The sequence below is a fragment of the Argiope bruennichi genome, chromosome 5, assembly GCF_947563725.1.
Source record: "Argiope bruennichi chromosome 5, qqArgBrue1.1, whole genome shotgun sequence".
NCBI classification, from domain to species: Eukaryota; Metazoa; Arthropoda; class Arachnida; order Araneae; family Araneidae; genus Argiope; species Argiope bruennichi.
Window position 1 is genome coordinate 106306170 of NC_079155.1, and position 27060 is coordinate 106333229.

The 27060-nt window shown below is 27.5% G+C and overlaps 1 protein-coding gene across 1 annotated transcript in view; it reads left to right on the plus strand.

Moving 5' to 3' along the window:
• LOC129969374 (RYamide receptor-like) overlaps positions 1-27060 on the plus strand; it is a 137872-nt gene that overhangs the window by 17454 nt on the left and 93358 nt on the right. The window contains exon 2 of the mRNA XM_056083927.1: positions 20149-20546. Coding sequence (XP_055939902.1) covers positions 20176-20546 — 371 coding nt within the window. The 5' untranslated portion in view covers positions 20149-20175. The remainder of the gene's footprint in view (positions 1-20148; positions 20547-27060) is intronic.

Consider the following 27060-nt stretch of genomic DNA (forward strand, 5'->3'; position numbering starts at 1 on the left):
TTAATCAGGGGATGTTACGTCATTTACACATGACGGTGCTTATTTAAAATTCAGCAGACATAAACTTACTATAGAAAACTATGCCATTTAAAAGAAAAAAGAATTTGATTCTAAAGTTTTCCAAGAATGGTAAATGATTATTAATTTCTTAGGATTTTACTTTATATAGACAGTAAAAAGAAAAAAATTGCATAGAAAATTCTGAACTACGAGCAATAATTTTTAGCTTGCCTAGCAGATATTTTATTCCATTCATTATATACTATTTGCATAGACATTACCATGTTCTTTGAGTAACTTAAAGTGTGAAAAATAAAGTAAAAAAAATATCTTTAATTAAATCAACTTATGAATATCAATAATGTCTTTATAATCATCATAGATCAGCCTTATTTTAAAATTCTAGTCATATTCATATTTTATAAGCTATTAAACTGAATGTAATTGTTGATTAATTGACGATTCAGGTCATATATTATTAATGTTCGTTTATGTTCAATTTTATTAATTATGCAGTTTCAGTTCAAACATTTCATCTATCTAACTACAAAAGACGGAACATCATTTTTCAAATTTAATACATCGACGATTTAATTTTTCATTAATCTTTCAATGAGGTGCTTTCTTCATACGATAGAACTAAGAATCATTATTTGGTAAGAGGAAAAGCAAATTGTATAAATTCAGCTAATAGAAGGATCTTTCCTTACTTGGCGTATTGTATAAATTCGATATTTTCTTACCTCTTTCTTATATAATGTTCAGTATAAAGGATAATATTTTTAAAAATATTTTGTAATATTTTATATATATGTTAATTAATGAGAATAATATCAAATATTTCCTTCTAATATGCTATGTTTGTAATAAAATATTTTGTAAAATGTATTTCTGTACTCATATTATATATATATTGCTTTAATTTTAACCGTTAAAGGATTCGATTTTCTTTTTATTGCCATAAGCATACATGTGAACATAAAATGAATTAAATCAGATTACATCTTTAATAAGTTAATTAGAGTAATGCAAGACTCTGCACACATTAAACTTGCAAGTAAAACTATAAAACTCAATTATAATGATGCGGAAGTAATACCTTTTGATTCATTTCAAATTTATGTTGTAAAACTAATAAATATTTAATAATTTACACAACGTTCGAGACGTTGAGATTTTTGAAATTTGGTTAATGGAATTAATTAAAATTAATAGATACTAAGAAATGTATATAACTTAGGTTTCAGATTCCATTAGAAAAAAATGATGAAATAATAAATTGAATGCCGAGATATTCATGATTAAATTTTACTGATGTTTCTGCAATTATAAGTTAGAAAACAAATTTCATTAGTTTTTGGAAGTTTTTTATAGTATGTTAGATTTTATAGGAACGGAACAACCGGCCTTCATTTAGATACATTTGAAAAAGATTATAATTTAGGAAATAGCATGAAAAATGCAATTAATTGCTTTGATCAAGAATGAAATAGCTTGCGTAAATGTAAATTGTCATTTTAGGCCACACATATTGCAGTCATTTTCAATAAAAAAAAAATTATTGGTTGTTTTTTAATTCATTGGTTTGTTTTATTCGCATAATGTAGCTAATTAGTACATAACTTCAAATCACATGAAAAACATCTGCTGAAATAAAAATAATGAATGTTAAACTGTTGTTAATTTAAATGTTCATTTTTATATACAATATGGTGATTAGATGTTTAGTGTTAAATGTCCTTATAAATTTGTCCAAAATTTGTCATGGAAGTATTTTTGTCATCGAATTAGAAATATTTATTGTAATTTTTAAAAAATCAGTATCATTTAAATCACAAAATTAAGAATGAACTACAAAAGAGTTCGAAAATAAGAGTTCGCAAATTTCAATAATTCATCATGATACCAGAAACGACGTGCAGGCAATCTGTTTGGGAAACTAAGTTCTTTTGAAAAACAACCGCCTAAATCGTAAAATGATTCAATAATTTATCAGCAAAATATATCGAAGAAAATTTATGTAAATATATATATATTTATTTCATGTAAAGCGACCATAAACAATGTCAGTACATTTCAATACAATGAAACTTAAATTTTTAAAATTTTTTTTCGAATTCTATATTATTTTTAAACCTTTAGTACCAAGGCAAATGTTATATTTCAGTTAAAAATTCATTTCTTCTAAATAAACTCCTTATGATTTTTCAATTTTGTTTTTAAGAAAAACGATTATTCCTGTATTTTATATTATATACATACAGGATAAATCCGAAACTGCGGTACCAATTCCGGATAGTTAGGTAATAAATTTTACGTCAAAATAAATGATGTTTCAAATATAATAATATAACAAATTTATTTTTTTAGAGAAAAAATAGAAAAGAATCAATGTATGTAATGTTTAATTTCGTCATAATTAGGGAGAAACAATATCGTTTATCAGATTTGTGTTTTTTTTCATTATTAGTTTTTAAAAAATGGCCTTAAAATTTAAAAGCATTTCGTTTAATTATGACTATGGATACGAATGACGCACTCACGGTTCCGAAATAAAAAACAGTACGCCGGAATGGGCTCAAGGGTTTCTGTACGATCAAGAAAGGACTTTTTTTTCTCCAAAAAATTGTTACACCAGCTTTTCTTTGAGCTATGCAATTCTCGCTTCATTATTTATGATTATAATACTAAGCAATCATAGTCATTTCAAAGTATAAAAGTTAAAACTTGAGAAGTAGTCGTAAAATAAATTTGACAATCAGAAATTAAAATAAGAATCGTTTTCCAATTTGAATTTGATTGGTGAGAAAATAATTACTCTCTAAAAATGAGTGATGGCAAGATTATTTGAATTTATCCTGAACTCGCACATGCGTGAGTATCTATCATTGCATCATCAATATCTTTTATATTAACAAAATGATCCTGGAACATTAAATTTACAACGCTTGAATATTACTTCCGTATTCCGGAAGATATCGTAAAGTATCTTATTCTTTTAATGACGATGAAAATATTCTCAACACTTTGGTCTCACTTCGCAAGTTTCTAAATTCTTCTTTTTCCTCGTCCAGTAAATGTTAAGATTCTTTCTCAAACATACATTTAATTTATACGCTCCAGTTATTTCGCTGATCAACACGATTCAACTGATTTTTTTTTTAATTAGAAAAAATAATAATCGTTCCGAATAGTTGGAAATTATTTTTTTAAACCTCAGAATCTTAACTTCAAAAGAATTTTAAGCACTTTATAAAAATATTAGTTTATATTGCTGGAAATTAAACCAATTAGCATTCGTTGTGAAAAGCATTAGTAAATTTCAGTAACTTATGAAATTACTGAATCAGAATTATTTTCAAGGAGCTTTATGAAAGTCTCCATACATCAGTACAATTACTTGAGTAGGATTCTGTATAGCATAAGAATGCTCAAATTAAACCAGTTAATGCACAATTAGGTTTACAAGTAATGTGTAATTTGGATATCTTTTATTTGACCATTTAAAATCAAAATTTGGGATAGAATCATAATTTTAGTCACAAAGTGACACACCAAAATCCATATATTTATGCTGTTGCGTTTTTTGGCTGGTGTGTTTACATACATCTTTGTGAAAGCACATGCCCATAAACGGTTAACTATGCGAAAGAGTTGCTTTAAAATTTGATACCTTTCTACATTTTGGAAGCCAAATTTGTACACCAAATTTTATTCATCTAACTCACATAGCTTTGGACTCAAAGTATTAACTTATATTCGGACATTCGGACAGATGTACTTCCCCTGAATGGACTTTATGCAAAATTTGATGTAAAAAAATACGAATTTGATGCAGAGACCCTATGCCAGATTTCCGTTATCTATCTCAAAGCATTTTTGAAATCTTACACACAAAAAGATAGTCGAACTGATGGACTGACAGACATAATTACAAAATTGTGTTTTTTGGATTCAAAGACATTTAAAACATGGGGATTTATCAAATTCTCAAGATTAAATTTTTTGACGACTACAATAATTAAGCGTACGAGATACAATAGTATAAGAGAAAGTAAAACAGTTGTGCATACATACTAGAGAATCAAACCCAAAATGGAGAAACTGCAAATAATTATACTATAGTCTAACAATATGCTTTTATTTAAGCAAGATATAGCAAACATAGACAATTATTAGTCTAGATAAAATATTTAGTTTTTCTGAATAAAAATTCGATATTACACGGAAAGAATGATACAAGATTTAAAATGATTAATTGATATATTAACTATTATTAGAAGTTATTGGATGTAGGTTTATAGTTAGCTCAATAACAGCGAATTATTGTATAGATCTACAGATGCAGTAATAGTTTATCATGACAGCTTTATTTTCTCTTTACATCCTCCAGACATGCAAATATATTTTTAATTCCATTTAATTTCTTTTTACAAAAAAAAAAAAAAATCGAATTCTCTGTTGTTGTTTTTTTTCTCTTTTTTTGCGATAATCAATGGTAGTAGAATGCGAATCGTTACTTCATTATAGGTTAATGAATAATTAATTGAGCTTTTAAGAAAGGAAAAAATATATAGTAAATAAAAAGAATGCAGTCTCTTGAAATTAAACTGAGCTAAATCAATACCCGAAATAAACACTGATAATGAATTGAATAATGAAATGTTTTATCATCAAATACCTCTTAATTAATATTCATATTAGTTATCAGCACCCAGAATTTTCTATTTTTTCTGACTCGAAAATTCTTTTATTTAATCTCTAATATATTTATTGTTTGAAAAATATTATCCCATTAGATAAAATTTTATTTGAATTCTGTACCGACATTTTTAGAATCATTACCATCAGCCATTTTTTCCCACCAAAGTTTCTTGGAACTTCTAGGGTTCTCGATCAGTTAAATAAGCATACACTGAAAGATTTATTGCAAAAACATGAAAAAAAAATTTTAAAGGCATCAACAACATTACCGAAATTAAATAACTCCCCACATGCAAAAGGCAGTAATGTCAACTATTTCGCTGTAGTGGGTGTATGACGGCGCCGTTAACAATAATAAATAACGATCTTTATTAACAGGAATACACAGACAGCAAAAAATAATCGAGGAGTACACAGGCAGTACACAACAGCACTGAGAACAGGAATGCACTAACAACACTTAGAGCCACCCAGAAATAATAAACAACTACAAAACCACATAAAGCAGTGAGACAGAAGTCAGGAAAAAGCGAGAATTCACATAGCTCTTTACTAAGGTCTTTCCAAACGGCTGATATTCTCCACCGTCTCTTCGCTGTAGCTGTATTCAATTTCCGATTCAATAGAATACGACGCTACTCGAAAAGCGACTCGATGTTGTTTCAATACTATTTTTCAAGACTCGGAGCATAACTCGGCTCTCCATTCAACACGCGCTTAGCTGGATTGGACCAATTGATTCGTCACTGAGTCATATCTAACTATAAGAATCCATACACACTGAATCTAACTCGGTCTGCCAGTCTTTTATAGCTTTCGGACAAGGGCACAGAAGGTTCTCGACGAATTAACATAATTCGTCTTCTATGGTTATATTGTCAACATTTTTAGACTCCAATATAATTCCTTTTATCGCCAAATTGTAGCCAACTTCAGCGCCAATCTCTGGAGGGGGGTATTGATCCGCCATCCTATCAGCATTCAATAGAGCTGTCAGACTATCTTTCCTACTGCGGAATTAACTATGCTTGGAAACCACATTACAAAATCGTAACAATATATAAGACTTCCCAACACTACTATATAAAATACAGCATGTTTGGTGAAGAACAATTACTTTCTGGAATTTGATATTAAGTTTAATTTGCTTAGCTATACTCTTGGTAAGGAACACCGATGCAACAGTTTATTTTGGACTGGATCTGAGAAACGTAGATCTTTATTATCCTGGGGGAAATGCACTATCTATCTTGTTTTGATAGTAGACATTTTGATTGTCATCAAGCTGTTCCACTAAATTAGACCGAAGTCCTTGGTGGTTTTGTTAAAAATGGAACAGCTAGGTTAGGGGACAGGAAATGATATAATGAGGATTTTAAAAAATATATATATATGATTTCGATAAAGAGAAGAAATTCTTTTTTTTTTTCTGTTGATAAATAAAATTTTTAGACTTTTTCTACCTTAAGTAGCATTACTATTTTTTATTTTTGAATATAGTTATTCTTATTGTCTAAGAAAGCTATTATTCATCAGCTGTTAATGCCAACAGGATGATTAGACAATAAATGAATAGGTTTTTTTTTATATAACTGACACTCTTTTGATGTTATGACAGTTGAAAAATTGCGAAAGCAAACAGCCACACTTGTGCAAAAAACTGCTGCACTCGTATGAGTATATTAAGAGTTATCTAAAAGTATAGAATTTAATATATATATATATATATATATATATATATATATATATATATATATATATATATATATATATATATATATATATATATGGTGAATAGTAGTTTCTTATGAATAATTTAAAATTTTCTGCTTTTTTTTAAGCAGCTTCACATTTTAATCATATTTTAAACAAAAAATTCTATAGTATACCAGAAAACAAAATTACATCACTATTAAACCATTCTTTTCTTAATATACTAGACCGTTTTTCAAATATATTATATATAATTAAAAATAATATTTGCTCTATTTGATGAGAAAAAAAAAACTAATGTAAATATTATTTTATGAAAATTGTTGTTGATGATGATGAAAGAATCCGTACTAAAATAGTGTTATGCCCATCTCTTTAAATACATCAATTTTCAAAATCCAATATTACATTAAGCTACAGTAAACAGCTCTAGCTTGTTGACAAAAATAGGAAAATCTGTAAGTAACTTTCTGTAAGTAACTTAAGGTGTTTATATTCTTTAAATGAGATAATTCTAATATCTTGAATCCAAGGCGAAGATTTTTTCGATATTCAATAGTATGAAAAGGAAAAAATGTTATGCCTTTTACTCCTCTTAATTTTTTTTTTTTTTTTTTTTTTTTTTTTAGGTTTTCAAAAAAAAAAAAAATTACCATCAACCCAAACTATTTTTAGTCTTTCAGCTTGTGCTTCCAATAACCAATTTGTAATTGATTTTTAGTCTGATATTTCTAATACCACAGATGACATCCTTTCCATGCTACTGAAGGTAACAAACTCTAGGATCTAAATAAATTAGATTTCTTTCATCAATGTTTTCTCAACAAAAAAAAAGAGAAAGATTTTTTTAAAAATTGATGTTAGTGCAGAAAAATAGCTACTTAAAAATGAACTTTTATCATAAATAAGCAGTAGGACCCTAAATAGCATTTTGTTTATGAAATAATGATGTTGACATATGTTTTCAAGCATAAAATGAATGTGAGTTTACTTTAATAATCCAAAACATTACTTACAAAAGGCATTTTTGATCATCGCTAGATGAACTTCTTTTACAGTTATATGCATTTCTTATTTGCGTTTTTTTATTTTTGACGTGTACGTGGATATGATATATGCACATTAATTTTTAATGTACCGAACATCTTCTCGCTTCAATGATTCTAAATTTTGGTGAATGGAAAGTCAGTTCAGGTCTTGATTTTTGCCTTTCGTATATCAACGAAAAAAAAACAAAAACCAGCCCGAAAAAGCTTTCATGAAGTTTCAAAATCTATTATCAGTTAAACGTATCATAATATACCGTGATTATAAAATTTAACTTTTGTTGCTTTTCTATGCAGTGTTGCCGATAAAATAATTTTATTACAGCTTTATATGTTGCTTGCACATACAGCTCGTAGGTGTATAATAATCAAGACAAATTCGCCTAATGAATTGTCTTTTACATTCCAATTCCTGGACAAAATTTACAAATATAAAATAATAAATCAATATTATGTTAATTCCTACAATATTTTTTTTCTCGGCAATTTTTTTAATTCCCAATTAATTTCAGGTACACTATTTCATCACAAGAAATGAATTATTATTATAATATGAAACTAGGTATTACTTTTTCAAATTTTATTCATTCAGTTATATTGTAAAAAGGAGTACGCGTAAAGCTTGCATTATCGAGAGTAAGATGAAATGAAAATATATAAATTCATGTATGACATATTTAAACTTTGAAAAATTCAGATTTGTCTTACATTACAATATGTAATCTAAGAAAGCTGTTTGACAGGATATTGAAACGAAATAAATAATTTCAAAAGTAAACTGATAATCATGGTAAAGATTCGTCAGTCAACATGAATGTCCTGAAGGGTTTTTTTTTTTTTCATTCCATCAGGCAAATCAAAAACTATGCAAATACACAGAGGATTATGAAATCGTAAGGAGCCCTAGTATCCCCTTCCCCCTGAACATTAGAACGGTCATAGATTTAAATATAAAAGCGGTTTCTATGCATAATAAAGTCGATGCACGTTATACAATAATATCACAAAATTTGATGTGTGCTTTTTATTTTCAAGAATACCAAATTATTTATGATCTCCCAATGTTTCACCCATTTAGTGACGTCACTACATGACATATCATTTTCATTCCCACCTATTTAAGCATATTATCCCATCCATCGAGCATCACGCGCCATCTTCACTCTAAGTTCTCGATGAATGTCTGACCTAAGTATACCGCAAACCCTATTTCCTTTTCACTGATATCCATGGAGCGCCAAATGACAAAACGAGGATGAATTGGATATTGAATTTTCCACTTCTCTATGGGCCAATCTAATCTCATTTTCTTCATTGATGATTGGTTTTGGAGTATCAGCATTACATTTTGCTTAGCATGGGGTGATCCTGAATGTCTGTCTTAACAAATACAGAAGAAAAAGAGGAATATTGAAAAGAATCTTCGACGTAGTATAAAAATAATGCATGATTGTTCAAAAGAGAATGAACGGAATGTTCATTTGTTTGGTCGCTATTTCCAAATCCAAGTTAGAGAAACCCGACCAATTCAAAGAGAATAGACGTGTAGATAAACAATCGGGTTAAAGCCGGCATAGACAGAGCAAATCAAATATGGCGGTAGATACTTTCATCCACGTCATATCTTATAACTTCAAACAATATCAATAAAATATAATACAAAATTTACTTATGATTGATAATAATACAAAATTTACTTATGATTGATAATTTAGAGACAACGAAATCTACAATTCTAACAGAATTGTGAAAGGATAAAATACTTGAAATAATAAAATAAAATGCAGAATAACAAACAAAAGATATTAAAAACCAAATTATAGGATCGAAGAAAAAAGAAAATAAGTAAATATAAAATGGTACATGCCAGAAGAGTAATGAATGCATGAATGAATGAATACATACATGCATGTATGCATGAATACATCACAAATACACACACACATATTACACACACATACATACACACACATACACATACATACATACACACACATACACACACACATACACACACATACACACACACATACACACACATACACACACACACATACACACACATACACACACATACATACACACACATACACACACATACATACACACATATACACACACATACATACACACATATACACACACATACATACAAACATATACACACACATACATACAAACATATACACACACATACATACAAACATATACACACACATACATACAAACATATACACACACATACATACACACATATACACACACATACATACACACATATACACACACATACATACAAACATATACACACACATACATACAAACATATACACACACATACATACAAACATATACACACACATACATACACACATATACACACACATACATACACACATATACACACACATACATACACACATATACACACACATACATACACACATATACACACACATACATACACACATATACACACACACAATTAAGGTGTACGTACACACTTAAAGATTTTTTTTTTAATTTTAACTTTAAAAATCCAATTTTTTCACAGTATGTTATTAATATATGTTTAAACTCATTTCAGTGAGAAAAAAAACCATATTACACTAATTATTAATTAATTAATATTTAATGAGCTAATTAACCTATTTTTTGAAACATGATATCTTAAATTCTAATTTGTACAGACACACAATTCTAGTTGGAAATGATGCCTAATATTAGTCTTCATGTTGTCTGCTTCAAACAAGTTATAAAAATGTATAGTTTTTTTTAAACAATTTTTTCATCAACGATGAAGAGAAAAAGCGAGATTTTTTCTGCAATTTTAACTTTTAAACAGCTATTAAAAATTTATTTCTATAAATATAACTTTGTTGAGGCACAAAACATCCGCTATTTCATACAGATGATTTTGATATATAAATAACTGTATTTGGTTCATTTCTTGTTGAGTTATGATTGTTTGAATGAAGCAATATAGTGGAAAAATATCATTCTTCATAAAAGGAGTTTTAAAAACACCATAACTAGAGTTTTTAATGAAAGCTCCAGAAGAAAAATGATTATGAGAAACATTTCGAATATTGACAACATCTTGGTATCGTTTGAAAGCTAAAAGATCAGAAAACATTATTAAGCAATAAAAAAATATTCGATATTTTGAACGATTTTCGAAGTTTCAAGTGTGTACATACACCTTAATATATGACATTTAGCAAAACATAACACTGCTCAAACTTTCAATATGTATGTATTGTATTCGATGTATTAATATGCAAAAGAGTTGCCAATATATTTTGTACAATGTTCTTGATTCCGATTTTTTTAGTTTTATGCTGAACTAATTCCAAAATTCCCTTAATTATTTGGAAATAATTTTTCTTATATTAGTCTGTTTTTGGATACCCATAATCCATAATATATTTCCATATGTGTCACAACAGGAATTAAGGTAAAAAGGGGCAAACAATTATTTTCAAGCTTAGTTATCTTCAATATGTAATGTTTTTTCTGTCAGTCACAATAAACACAAATTCTTGAATCAGAATTATAAACATGATCTCTCCAAAATTATTTAAAAATTCGTAATCAATACAAAATAAATGTCAGCTTGTGCTTTCTTCAAATATTTACACAAAAGGACGTAGTTTGTGTTTAACTCCGTAATATATACATTTCAGATCCTTTCGATTAAAACTGATTAGGTCCAAATTTTGATGAATATTTACAATTTTATCATCAAGAATATACATAGAAATCTAAAATTAGATTATTGAATTCGAATTGCTGTACTGCAATAGACAAGAATAAACAAATAGACATTTAATAATTTTAGTTTCAAACTATACAACTGTACATTATTTTGGTAAAATGTCAAATTTTTAAATTTATCCATTTGATTCAAGAAAATATAGATCGATAATACAGTCAATTCACCGACGGAACTGTTTCAAAATTTGGTATGTATAAGTAATAATAAAAGCAGAATTACTAGAAAAAATCTCAATAATATAATATGTAATGATAATATGTATAATATAATATAAATGTAATAATAATATATATATTTACATTCATATAGACAAATTTCCAGTCGACAAATTTTATTTGAAATTTGATAGGTATTTACAATTTCCATGCAAATAGAAATACAATTATATAAATAATTAACTATATATAATATTATACGTTTCGTTATTATCATCAAATGCATAATTCCTTACATATTATCCTATATATCTAAGAGCTTAAATCATAATTCCTCTTATAAAATCTTATCGCATTGGTTTTTGTAGCATTCAGCACTGATTTGATTTTTTTTTTTTCATTTTTAATTTGCTACCCCATTAGGCCTTATTTAATATTTTTCCCACTTACGACAATTGAATTTTAGATGAGGAGTAATTCTGACAAGAGAAATAATTTTAAAGAAATTATTTATATAAATTTTAAATTTAAAGAAATAAATGCTAATAATACCACCCAATCGAAGAATCTTTTAATCAAAGAAGAGAAGAGAATTAAGAGAAGCAAAGAGAAATTCTAGAAAACCAATTTCCCTGTATAAGGAACTTTTTTTAATGGGAAGAAATCTTTAAAAAAATTGCAACACTGTTCGTGCATTCTACTACAAGGATTTCTCCATTTCATAGCAGCAACCTCATTGCATGCCAGATCTCGATATAAGCTGTCTATTCTAAGCGATCAGTAATTTAGGAAACATGTTAATGCTCGAATCCTGGACAATATTACTGGATGATTAGGCACATAGCAGCTGCATATGTCGTAGAATGCGTTGAAAACGCCCGCCTTCAGCATGGCCTCATAGGAATCCTTTCCACTTCATAACGTCTGGACAATCATTTCTAGACGGAAATCTTGACCAGCATGAGTAATGAAGGGGATGGTACTTTGTGTCATCGAATGAGTGTCTGAAACACTGTTTCATTCATTCCTTTTGAATATAAATATGTTCTAGATACATTCATAAATATGTTTTTATTTTTCCCTTCTTTTATAACTGAAATTATTTATTTTAATGGCTAAATTATTTCAACTTTGTTTCGTAAAACAAACCTTAAAGCTGATTCGAAATTAAGAATTAAATAATTTTATTTTCTTGCAACATTTTGAAGAATTCAAATACTGTAATTAAAATGTTTTAGATTTAGAAAATCAAATATCAGAATCGGATTAATTATTAGAAAATAATTAATAGAACTCATAATAGGAGATGTATAAATTTTTAAATCATAGGAATCAAAACGATTAACTTCTGAAATAAATTCTGCAAATATCAGTATCATCCTTATGGGTAAAATGTTTAAATGGGTAAATGTAAAATTAATGTAAATTATAATTGTACAAATTTTGAGAATTCAAGTGCTTTGTAGTCAGATTTTTTTCATTGTGATTTAATGTTCCGAGAAAACCTTTATTTAACAAAAACAAAATAACTAAAATTCTACAGGAGATTCATTCTTCCTATTTAAAATCAAAGTATATTTTTAAACGATTTAATTTTTAGAATTCTCTTAAAAAACTAAAAATATACTAAAAAAGCCTCACAAAGAAATCCCCCCCCCTATTAAGCGGTTATCCATCAGTCATTTTAAACCCATTTTCTTGAGAAAAGAATCTTAAGTGTATTGAAATTAAGTAATTGTAATTATTGTATTGAAATTAAGTAATTGTAATTATTGTATTGAAATTAAGTAATTGTAATTATTGTATTGAAATTAAGTAATTGTAATTATTGTATTGAAATTAAGTAATTGTAATTATTGTATTGAAATTAAAAAAATTTCTGAATAAAAACAAAAACATCTAAGCAATTCCACACATTCGATAATTCGATCTATAGTATCTAAAAAATAAAGGTCAAGAAATTTTCTTATATCAAAATATAATAAGTAGAAGAAAATGTGCATCTCTCTATATTGACGGTGCATAAAGAAATATGTCCTACTATAAATAAGAATGAAACACTAAGATCATTAACAATAACCCGTTTCACAATTTATTAACAGGAACCACGCAGCTTTGTTTTGGACATGATTTCTCGAGCTTTCATTCTCAATTGTATCCTTATTATATAAAGATTGGCACGATATACGATATAAGATGTTCATAATAATAGTGCAGTGACGAGATAATGTTACATCTTATTGTACTAGACGAAGTTAATTGGAAGTATATGCACTATTGTTAATAGAGTTTTAGCAATATGCGCAAAAATAAAGCGCATATCCGATGTAAAATTAATAGCTTGAAGGACTTCTCCTAAAGTATATCGTTATTTGACTGCGATAGAGTTTATCAATATTTAGTTTTGTTTTTAAGTTTTACATTGATTGAAGTAACAATTTGATAAGATGTGGTAATTAAATAAGAGCAATTCGAAATAAATACTTGCTCAACAATTCTTTCAGAAAGAATAAAACTAATTTATTATTTTTAATCCATTCTCATCCCTTGATCAAAAGAAAGCTTACTAAAATAGAATGAATTGCTAAAAATAAAATCTGAGATATTTTCAAAAACACGCGTCATACTGTTTACTTACGTTAGCCTGAAGCAGCCAATAGCAGCCAAAATGATCCTTACCAGATAACTAATTAATTGTAAGTAACTGAAATGAATTGCTCATCAGTTGTAGAACGACAGTATACATTTTTCAGATAGAAATAAGTTTGGGTGCCATAAATATTCCATGAAATGCATTGGCATGCATGAAATGAATCTTTTAGTTATTAAAATTACGGAATTCATTCATTAGAAATTCGATTCATAAGTTTAAGGGAGATAAATCAACTAGAGATACAAGTGAAAGATGACAGAAAATAATTTGATTCTTAAAATCACGCAAATATATACAATATGTTGAAAAAGATAAAAAGTTATCGATTCTCAGAATTTTTAAAAATAATTTTATAATTTATTTTTGATAATTAATCATTAATATTAAATCTTCGATCTCCTTTTTTAATCTCAGAATCGAAATGATTTTTAATAGTTTGAATAAGCTTGAAGTTATTTCGTGTAAAACAAAAAACACAAATGGAAAAAGTTAGGAAAACATGCTGAATTAATAAATATTATGTATTATGATAAATAAAAGGCATTTAAAGTATTTTTAAAGATATATATTGATTGAAACTATTTGTTAGAAAATAATCTAATATTACATTTAATCTGTGTAATCAGGGTTTTTTTATATTAATGAATCTCTACAAACTTCATTCACTTAAATATCCCAAATCATACTTAGCTTGTAAAATTATGTTCTTGTTTTGTCTAGTATGTTCATCTTTGCAATTAATATGATTTTTCCCCCTTTCTACGTTTACCTTGCTATCTGTATGTTCACTGACCTTCATTTCCAATACTCTCCCTTCCTAAGAGCAATTTGGACATATTTATTGATATAAATCAATTATAAAATGATTATTTTATGAAGTAGTCATTTTCTCTAGACACTACTGACTACGAAAAAAAAATCATTTTTAACTAAGTTATTTCATTCCATGAACAGACATTCTTATGAAATGTTATTAGAACTGTTTATGTTGCAGACGAATGACAGGACAATTAAGATGTTCAGGGGTGAATCCTTATCTGAATTTTCAACATTAAAGATTGTTGTTTATTACTTAGCTGGAAATTATTCATTTATGCCTGCATCATTTAGAAAACTTATAACAAATCACTTGGAAAAGTTATAAAAAAAATTATGACTCAGTTGGAAAAGTTGTAACAAATCTTATGACTCAGTTGGAAAAGTTGTAACTAATCTTATGACTCAGTTGGAAAAGTTGTAACTAATCTTATGACTCAGTTGGAAAAGTTGTAACTAATCTTATGACTCAGTTGGAAAAGTTGTAACTAATCTTATGACTCAGTTGGAAAAGTTGTAACAAATCTTATGACTCAGTTGGAAAAGTTGTAACAAATCTTATGACTCAGTTGGAAAAGTTGTAACTAATCTTATGACTCAGTTGGAAAAGTTGTAACTAATCTTATGACTCAGTTGGAAAAGTTGTAACAAATCTTATGACTCAGTTGGAAAAGTTGTAACTAATCTTATGACTCAGTTGGAAAAGTTGTAACTAATCTTATGACTCAGTTGGAAAAGTTGTAACTAATCTTATGACTCAGTTGGAAAAGTTGTAACAAATCTTATGACTCAGTTGGAAAAGTTGTAACTAATCTTATGACTCAGTTGGAAAAGTTATAACAAATCTTATGACTCAGTTGGAAAAGTTGTAAGAAATGATTTAACATAAGTGCTTCATGTTAATCCTGTATACGTGATAAGCTGTCATTTATAACAGGTTTTCGACTTATTTAAGATGCTCAAAGAAGGTCGTGAACAGATGGGTTGACCAGAGTTGGGTTGGGGGTTGATGGGACCAGACTTATATTCTGGTTGATAAAATTAAGCTGGATTTTTGATATGAGTAACTTTATGACAAATTATTGGAATTTCTGAAAATCAAATCAGATAAGTTTTACATGTATTCATAATAATATGTGACTGAATTTGTTGAAAACATATCTGAAAAAAGTATTTTTTTTTTTAATATTTCCTTACGAGGGCAACGCCACAATCTATAATTCCGTGTCTGTCAGAGCGCTTTAAGTTAAATACAGGATCGCATGGTAGGACATCAATCTTTCTCTTAAGTCTTTATTCTCCATGGTCAAATCGGAACCAAAATAAACTAAATTCGAACTTGTAGATGCTGGAGAAGAGAAAAATAATGGAGATTTCATGCGGGATTTCAGAAAATGTCAAACATATTATTTTGGTTTGAATTAATGGCTGAAAACGCCATTTTTGGCCATGCTGCAACAAGAAAAATTAAATAGAGTAAAGTTATATACAGTATAGGGATCAAAGATATGAATATATTGAAAGCGATAGCAACAAAATTGTAGAAAATAATAATAATAAAAAAACCTTTTTTATAAGTATTATTGATTTATTTCTAGACACAACTAATTAGAAATGGATTCACTTTACATGAAAAAATCGCATTCTAAGATTTTGTTTTCGAAAGAGAAAAGGAATTACTCAAAATTGCTCCTATTAGCCAAAAATGCCTACCAGTATTGTTGCGATATCTTTATAGCATTGGCCGGCATTATATCAGAATATCAGGCTACATCGTGGAAATATCGTACAATGTATTATGTTAATAAAGGTAGTTAATTCACGATTGCATATCAACTTTAACTATTGATTCTCTGAAATAAAGTGTTGAGACGGCTCTTCTAAATATCACATAAATGCAAAAAAAAAAAAAAAAATGAATAGAAAATGTTTTATTGTGTCATTGGATGAATAACTATTTTCATCTATAGGGCAAGTGAAAGAAACGTAGTTATAGATTTAATTAATGTTTCAAGTAACGTAATTTATTAATTTATAATTATTTTAAAATGGTAGATATCACAAAAAATAATTGAAAAAAAAAACATCAGAAAAAATTTATCCTTTTTAGTGAATAATATTTATATTTAAAAATATCAATTACAGCAGTATATTAAAGTATGGAGGAACTTGTTCAGATTATAAAATCGGTTGTGCAATAACTTAGCAGAAATGTGAAGAGGAAATTCTTATACATTAATTAAATGAAACAAAGATTCTAGAAAAACAATTTATATCATCCCATTTAAAACAATAAAATGAACAACAGAAGATTCAGTATTATCTTTTCCTCCATATTATTTATTTGGTACTTCTTTATTTCTTAAACAACAAATACCCAATAATACAGTTTTGTAGTTAAAAAAAAAGAAATTGCTGGAAGAAAAGTCCAGAAATAAAGACTAAATTAAGGTAACATTAATGTTGGGTGTGTCTTTACTGCTAGCTATCTCGAGTATTCAAACCATCGTGCATTTAATTGGGCTAATGGAAAGCTTGTAAAGAGGAAATCCAATTTGAAGAAATTTATTTTGACAACAGCACTTCTAAATAATCAAAAATTAATATTAAAGAGAATTGGATAATATGGAACGAGATTTGTTTTCTGTTTTTTGTAGAGAGAGAAAAAGAATGTTACAAAATAATCTTTTCTAATATTAAAAAGTTAACTATATACATGAAAGATGAATTGAATAAAAATAATATTTTTAGTTGAATATTTTTTTGTCTTGCTCAATTATGATTATCGCATCAAATATACAATCCATAAAAAGTTTTAAATATTGTAAAATATTTCATTCAAATTTTTTTTTAAATTTCATTTATTTAAATTACAATAATTAAAAATCAGAACTTCTACTATTGTAAGTTAATAAAAGACAATTTCAAGAGTTGCATATTCTATGACTGCATACTTTTTAACATTTTATTACGTCCATTTTATGATAATATTCATGGAACGGCTTGAAAATTTATTGACTGATGTGATTATTTTCTGGTAAACCATCAGAAATTCTATACGATTCCAAATGTATAAATAATAAACGACACATTCCGTCTTCAAATATCTTCGCTGTTTACGCCATTTTAGCTATTACGAAAACTCTCAGTGTCCAAGAAATAAAAATTGTTTTGCATAATCCAATCCTTGCCACCGAGTAATTATTTTCAAAGTATTGAAGCTTTTGGAAGCATAATGAAGCAGTTGCGAAGCACGATTAGAAACAGTTGTACTTTTCCCCTTGCAGCTACACCAGCGTCGTGCAGCATATGGCGAGAGGAATTCCGAAACAAAGACTTTATATAATGGAAGCAGGCAAACGGAAAATTAACCATTTCGAAGTCAATTAATTTATCACTTCTCCATGTTAAGCGTTTGCACTAGCTGCCTTTCGCAGCAAATGAATGTTTGTTTTATTCGCTTAGAGACATTATCCACAATATTTCTTAGATTGTGTCAGACGAAGAAACATTTAGAAGTTTGTGATATTAGTTATTCAGCAAGATGCTTTTAAATATATTTGGCTCAGTTAATATTAAACTGAAGAATGTTTTTATTTTTCATTTATCAGTTTATTTCTAACATAAAGTTATTTAAGATGTAATAGAAAAATTGATTTAAGAATTGATAGTATATTATGTTGATATAATGATAATTATTCATGACACATTTTTTATCAAGTAGAAAGTAAAAAGGCACTGGTAAGAAATATACTAAAATGTATTCTGATATAACATGTCGAATTAATATATTTGTAATATATGTACCTAGTTATATACTATTAAATTATTAATATAAATTTATATTTCTAAAATTTTGTTTTCTTTTGCACAGAATATTTTGATAAATCATGTTGCAAGTAACTTTAATAAGTAAATTTCAAGTAGAAATTTCATCCAATCAATTATTTTATGCAAGAAAATGTATAAATTCATTTTCAACAAATTATAAATTCGACCTTAAAAGACCAATACAAAATAATGACTAACTCAGAAAAAAATCTGATATCATAATCTCAATCTGATCTCATATCTGATATTAATACTTATTTTCATAAAAATAGAAAATAATGTATTAATATTTTTATTTATAATTTTGAAATAATTTGAGAAAAAAATCCAAATATCACTATTTATAAGATAAATTAGAATCAGTTCTCAAAAATATGTGACCCTTTCTGAAAGGAAATAGGATTCAACAATAGCAAGAGCTAGGTTAGGAGCAAATAAGTCTTAACTATATAATGATGGGTAAAATCTTTCATGCTTAATTCTAGACTCATTAGGGATGAATAGTGAAGTTCAAAAGGACTTATAAATTGATTTTCTTCTATAAAATAATTAATATTTAACTAAACATTATTAAGAATTAACACTTAATAATAAACTCAAACATTGGAAAATCAGATGTTTTGTTTAGAACCAGTCCAACACACACACACACACACACACACACACACACACACACACACACACACACACACACACACACACACACACACACACACACACACACACACACACACACACACACACACACACACACACAATATATCATCATTTTATATTTGATCTTTTCATTTTATGTTTGAAAAGTTATTACCAAAAATCAATCATCATTTTGAATATTGCATATTAGCATATGAAATGTTTACATTTTATATGATATTTCTAATATTTCCTAAAGGAAGGGATGGTTTCTAATAGTTTAATATATACTAATAATGTAATTTAATAATAAGGTCTTGACAACGACGAGCCTTCAGTTTCCAATAAATTCATCTTTCTGACTTCATTCCTCCAGAAGTTTAAAAAAGGAATATATATATTTCTCGCCATCTGACCAAGAATCGAACTTATGAGATCAATCCAAAATAATCATCATTACCTTCAAAATTATATATTGATATAACAGAAAATTAAACTAAATAATATCTTCAATTAAATTAATATTTGATGTAAAATGTTTAGATGCATATCTGATTATTAACCGTATACCTTTGCTACTGATATGCAGAAAATCAGAGCCAAACTTTTCTTTTACAGAATATTGGACAGTTTTATAAAATTAAACAGATAAATATTAACTAGAATACATTACATTAGATCCTGATTAATATTACATCCTTCAATCTATTTTCATACTAAAAGTGTTCAGATATATTATTTGCCACTCGTCTTTCTAAACAATGAAAAATACTTAAATTTTACAAATGTCTTAAAAACCCATTCTTGTTTCAACAGACCCGAGACAAGCCGAGTCCTACAACCATGGATTCAAATATGTCCAACTATTCCGACCTGGATCCAGAGGAATTGTTTGTGTCCTTGGAAGCGATGGGGCCAGAACTTCAGTTGTTCCTGGTTATCCTGTACAGCTGCACGGCCATCGCTGCCCTGGGAGGAAACGGAGCAGCAATCGCTGTCCTGCTCCTCGGCAAGCGGAGGTCCATACGGCTGTTCCTGATTAACCTGGCACTCTCGGACATGACCATGGCCCTGTTCTCCATCCCATTTACGTACACGGATTTTATGTTGGGCAGGTGGATATTTCTTCCTGAGTTTTGCCCCGTCGTACAGTTTTTTCAACACGCTTCTGTTTCCGTGTCTGTGTATACGCTGACAGTAGTTGGACTAGACAGGTAAGATTTATAATAATTTTAACTGCTGCGGGAGGGGATGGTTGTTTTATTTGAACCATCTAATCACTTTAGACTGACTTATAACAAAAAAAATAAGAAGAACTAAATGCAATAGAAAATATGAAATTAAGAATTAAATAAAATTTTTAAGATGTATTAGTTATATTCTAGTGTAATAATGATAAAACTAAGTAGCAATCGAAAGACCATAGTGAAAAATGTTTTATGACTCATCAATTATTTGATCTTCGTCTCCCCGTTATGGCGATATAAAATCTTAAAATTTTCTAGTTTATTTATTTACTTTAGATCATATAAAAGAAAGAAAAAAACATGGCTTTAATTCAGAAATTTTAATAATCATATTAATATAAAATACAAATTATAGATATAGTAATATAAAAATGAAAAAGGCCTGCCAAAAAAATAAATGTTATAGATAAATATGGTACTGAACAGAAAAATTATTGGCTCATAGAAAATTGTGGCATCAAGAATATTTCAAACTCTGATCTAAACTTGTTTGGATCTGATTTGGCTTATGTAGCGTTGGCGACTTTTTTTACATATCCAAGCATGGGATATTCTAGAACAGTCGGTGTAATTTAGTTAATGTTCAAAATATCGACATTCTGATCACCTTTTCCAGATCTTCCCATTTCTTGCCTAAAATCGCCAAAGTTGGCGACTTTATTTAAAATGTCACCAGACTTCAAGATCTTAAATCTCGATAACAGGGAGACGAACGCAAATGATTTTTGCGTAAAAAAATCTTTCACAATGCTCTTTCGATTTTTATCTATTTAAATTGTTTTCATTATTACACTATGTGTGTGGTTCTCTGATCGGGGGGGGGGTGATTGAATAAATTAAATGTACCACTTCAATTCAAAAAAAATTTGTTGCTTTGAAACTGTTTTTTATAATTATGCAAAATTAATTAACCTGATCTTATTTATGAAAGATTCTTGCAAATTTTAATCCAAAATATCTCTGATCTAGCAATATAATATATTCTGCCAATTACTATAAAATATAGGTTACTTGTTTCTCGTTAAAGTACTTTAATGATGATATCTAAATTTATGCTCTTGATTTATAATTGAAGCAACATAAAATTTTTGCATAAAAATAATTCTACAGATCATAATGAGGTATAATGCGTCTAGTTTACTACACGATATGTAAAAAACTAATGTTATTTTGAACAAATCAAGCTGACAGTCTAAATAAGAAAAATTTCCTATGATATCAGTGGTTCTTTATTTTTCGACATTAGGATTTGAAGTTTTATTATGAATTTAATCGTTTTCTGCTTGCAAAGAATTTTATTATATATAAAAATTGTTTATTAATAACAATTTCTATATATAATACAATATTTTATGTATTATTTATAATATGCATGAATGTATGCAACATGCATGGATAAAATATGATTTTTATTTCTTGTCTTCTTAATAATAAATAAATAATCGACTTTCAAAATGAACTTCCTCATAAAAGAATGCAACTTAATTCCATAACTGGGATAGGAACACGACTATTTTTTTTAATTCATACTTAATTTTCCACATTTTTTTAATTTAAAAATTTGGTTGTAAGCTTTGCTAAGAGACACCAAGCCATATGAATTAAATTTTTAATTGACTATTTTTCAATACACCCATGATATGCAAATTCAATTATAAGTTCGTCTTTAGATAAGCTCTAAATGTTTCCATATGCAATTGTACATCTCGCGTTCTACTACACTGAATAAGAATCCAATTATCTTAATCTATCATAATTATTTATCACCAATTGGAATTTCCTCCTAAATATATGCTTAAAAATATTGATCTACTCAGAATAGCTATATTTTAAAAAAATGATTAAATTTGTTATCCTCCTGTGAATGATATTTGACACCGTATCACTAAAAAAAATTTATGTATAAGGTATATTAAAAAAAAAAAAAAAACTCAAAACAAGTTTCTGATTTCAGATCCCATACTATTATTTTAATTTTAAAATATTTTAGAAATAAATTTGATAAAGCTGAATATATTTAAACTTTTTCGAATACATATTTAAAGGAAAAATAATCATAATCTCGAATATATGAAAAAACACTCCACTAATAAAAAAAATATATATCAAAATAACGAAGTCAGACTTCTAAAATGAGTTAAGAGACCCTTAAAGAAAGATTAAGAATTTTTTTTTTACATTTTTGTGATATTATATTACCTATGCATGAAAAAAATCCTTCTTTCCTGTAAAAATTATTTTAAAAGTTTAAGCCAGCAGCAAAAAATGGAATATTCTGGAAAACTCATAAAGGTGAATATTTGCTAAATTATTTTAGAAACTGCTAGCAAAGTAATCTGAGACTTCTTGCAAAACAATATTCAAATAAATTTTAATAGCGAAAGAAATTATAAAAATTTGAAATAATTTTAATTGCCAAAAGTATTTAGATAAAAAAAATGTTAAATGCATAAAGATAATATTATTCAAAAATGTTTAGCGAACCCGAATCATATGACAATAAGTCAATTAATACATTGAATATGAATTAAAAATGAATTATGAATTTCTATTTTAAAGATTTATTTATCTTGTATATTTAAAGCCATTTTCTAAGAGAAAAATATTTTAAACCATAATGAATATATATGAGATGACTTTTAATCAAAGAGATTTCTGTGGGTTTTTTATTTATATTTTAATTATCACAAATATATCAATAAAAATTTCAGCACTTGCATGAATGAATCCAGTTTACTTTATATTATATATATATATATATTAAAATCAGGCCAACAGCAGATATAAGTGTATTTTCTATAAAAACCATTTTTGGAAAGATAGAAAACCGATACAGAATCAGATTTAACTGGAACACCTATATGGATGTTGACAGTCAGTAACGTTCTTCTTTAATTGTGTACATGTGCTAGTGTGTGTGTGTGTCAAATTTAAAATATTGTTTTGAGAACATTTCATACTGCTTCACTGAAATTTCCGCAACTGCATTTGTTAAAACACTTCGTTAATGAATAGAGCACCAAATTATTTTTTTTTAAATGCTCTGGAGAGGGCTCGCCTTATCTTCGAAAGTTCCATTCAGTTTGAAATATAAAATTATAGAATAAATACTAGAAATATAGGTCAAATAGAAAATTTAATCCAGTGCGAAAAAATAGACTTAATCATCTCCAGATAGTCATTCGCTATGACTTACCAATGGAAATCCATGGCCATATTTTCTAAAGCTATTATTTTACACGAAAACGGCATTTTATGCTATATTAAAACTAATATATTATATATAATATATATATATATATATATATATATATATATATATATATATATATATATATATATATATATATATATATATATATATATATTTAATTTCTGTAAATTGTTTTCTTTATTTTTTTAAAAAGTTTAAAATGCAGCATTCAATTTGATCTATGGTAAATTGATAAAATTTTTGCAAGCTTATGCTGCTTGCAAAACTATTTTTAAGCAGGGATCCGATTTATTCGATCATAATTGAATCGACTTGAACAAAAAACCAAGCATGGTAGCCAAGGGCTTCTTTAACTATGTTTTGGGCGTATGATGAAATTCCGACTCAACCACTTATAACCATACAACTGAGCGCTTTTGACAATATTACAATTGCGATGGAAAAAATTGCTTTTTTTAATACTAATTTTGAAATAGAATTGTTTTGTAATTTTGTTATTAGAATTTATTTTGTAATATACATTTTTTAAAATTTTCACTCACAGTAATAAATAGCATATTTGTTGAATCAAATTTTTTTCAGTCATAATATCGTGAAATTAAAAAAAAAATTGCATTTCCATATCCATGTTTAATAGCTTCTTAAAAAGTCAATCTGGGTAAACAATCTAGTGGCTACTAGTATCCACAAATTTGCCTCAAAACGGAACATCCAAAATAGTTACTTCTTTAACCCTTTCTAGGGCCGTGGGAAGTATGCTTCCCACCAAATTTATCAATATTTGTATGAAATTATGTAGGTTGGCATAAGTTCCGACAAATATTTTTAGAAAGACAAAAACTTAGATGCTTCAGTTCTTTATCTCAGACAAAATGATGTGTCTTGATTTGTTACTTAATTATTAATTAACCAAATTAATTAATCAAATTAAATTTATCTAAGAAGCTAAATGAATCCCTTTTCTTATTCTAATTTCAAGCCTCAAAATATTTTAACATAATGACTAGAAAAAATGGCCCTTTAAAGGGTTAAAATATTAATTTATGTCACCTTAAGATTTTGAAATATTTTACAAAAAGGAAAGCAAAAAGGGTTCTAAAATAGAAACATGTGATCTCATGAATTTAATATCAGTCTTCCCGTGTCTTATTTATTCTAGAGCAGATAAAGTCACTAATTATAACGTAAATGTCACCACCTGCTGCGTTTGAGAAAAATAACCGGCAGATGCTGCTGTCGTCTCCCATTTGCAGCCTCTTGCCTCGGAGGGGAGGAACTGAAGATTTGTAAGAGATAAGGACTAATGACGTGTATTAAGGTCGAAGATAAGAGCATGAATCTTACTAAGACATGAAACGCGTTGAGTAATTCATGTTTATAAGTAAAAAGTTTAATATAATGCAGGTACTTATAGATTTTCCTGGCAGTCAAAAAAAAAAAAAAAAAAAAGACTTCTTAAAAAATGGAAGTTTTTTTGTGGCATTTATTAAAAGTGTTAAATTTCTCCTTAATTGAGCTCCTAAAACTTTTTAGCATTAGATAAATTAGCATTTTTGTGTCTTTTATACTAAGAAAAATGCCTTGTATTAAGAATTTTATATTAATATTATTTAAGAAAATGACACTATTGCGAATTATTCACATACGGATATGAAATATTTTATGTATATGTATTAAAGTATGAACGTAATATAACGTTAAAAAACTTTTTAAAACGAAATATATTATATTAAAAATATTAAAAGGTATATAATTTCTAAAAATTTCAAAATATTCCAGGCAACTTAATTTTTAATTTTTCTATTATTTTTTTTTTAATGATTTTTATAATTTTTTTTGAACAAAACTGTGTACGATTTCTTGTAATTCCAATTAAATGTTAAATTAAAAAAAAAACATTCTTTTGGATATTTGCTGACTTTTTATAAGAATTTAAAGTTTTTCTCAACTAAAACTGGCTTTAGCTATATATATATATATATATATATATATATATATATAAAACTCGAAAAAAATGTGCATACCCTGTGTTTTTTTAATGTTTAACTGAAATATTTATTATCAATTTAATATTTAATTTCCTCAAAAATTAAGATATTTCGCATGTTTCAAAAATATTTTAATCCAATTAAAATATCGGTTTGGGAATTGTAAATAAAATTTACATTTCTTGATTCAGATTTGATTCAAAATTTAATAAGAATCTACATTTCAGATGCCGAACATAAACACCAAAATCTGCTTAGCTTTCTATGCATAAGAATTTTCGAGTGAACTTGTAAGCGGAGAACGAAGTCTTAGTATCTTAGTAAAATATTGAAATAAAGTATTAATATTCAGGAAAATCGTATGAAATTTCGAGAATCAAACATAACATCAAAACAGTAGAAAAGGGCAAACATGAAACAATAGGAGTTTAAAAATTATTATCTACCTAATGACATTTCATAAAACAAGTAAAAAAAAAAAAAGAATCATTCTAAATATTAAGTCGAATTATATTTACAAAACTTTAAATTTTAAAATGCGCAAAACAAATCATAGCCAAGGAATATTTCACCGCCATCATCCCCTTCCCACCCCCTAAAAATATTTTCTTAAAGTGCATTCTACTTTTTTTTAACATAATTTGAAACAAGCTTTAAGGCAGCTTTACCGCACAATTTAAATTCAAACACCTAATTGTCCTATTTAAATTAGTAGCAGTATATATGAGCAATTTAAACTCTGATACAAATTCTAAGAACATTATCGATGAAAATTCAAAGCAATCCAATATAGCAAACAAAAATGGATCAGTTTGTTTTCGCATACTATTTACCAAGTATATCCTTATAAATCTTCAAGCAATGTCTTTTTTCGAAAAATATCAAACCATTCAACATTTTGTAAAGTTTCCCTGAAATTACTGTGTCGCCGAAACTCCAACCAAATATTTGTTGACTCAGTGGCGCAAATAATCCAGGATCTCTGACAGACAGTAATAATCTCTTCACCCGCGTCCGCCGGATGTCCTTCGGTAAAATCCCAATTCTAAAATCCCAACTCTACGCAGCAGTTTACGTTAAGCGATTTCATGCGATCTAGTGCTTACTCTAACATTAAAATAAATATGGCTCCTTGAATTGGAGCTTTGCCTGCGAGAACCAGAAAATGAGTTCGCAAATGAGATTGGTGAAATTGCGGATGCATTTGTCAAGTTTCATCCAATTAGAGTTTGTATAGACGTATGTGAATTTACATTCATAAAGGATGTTAGAAGGTATT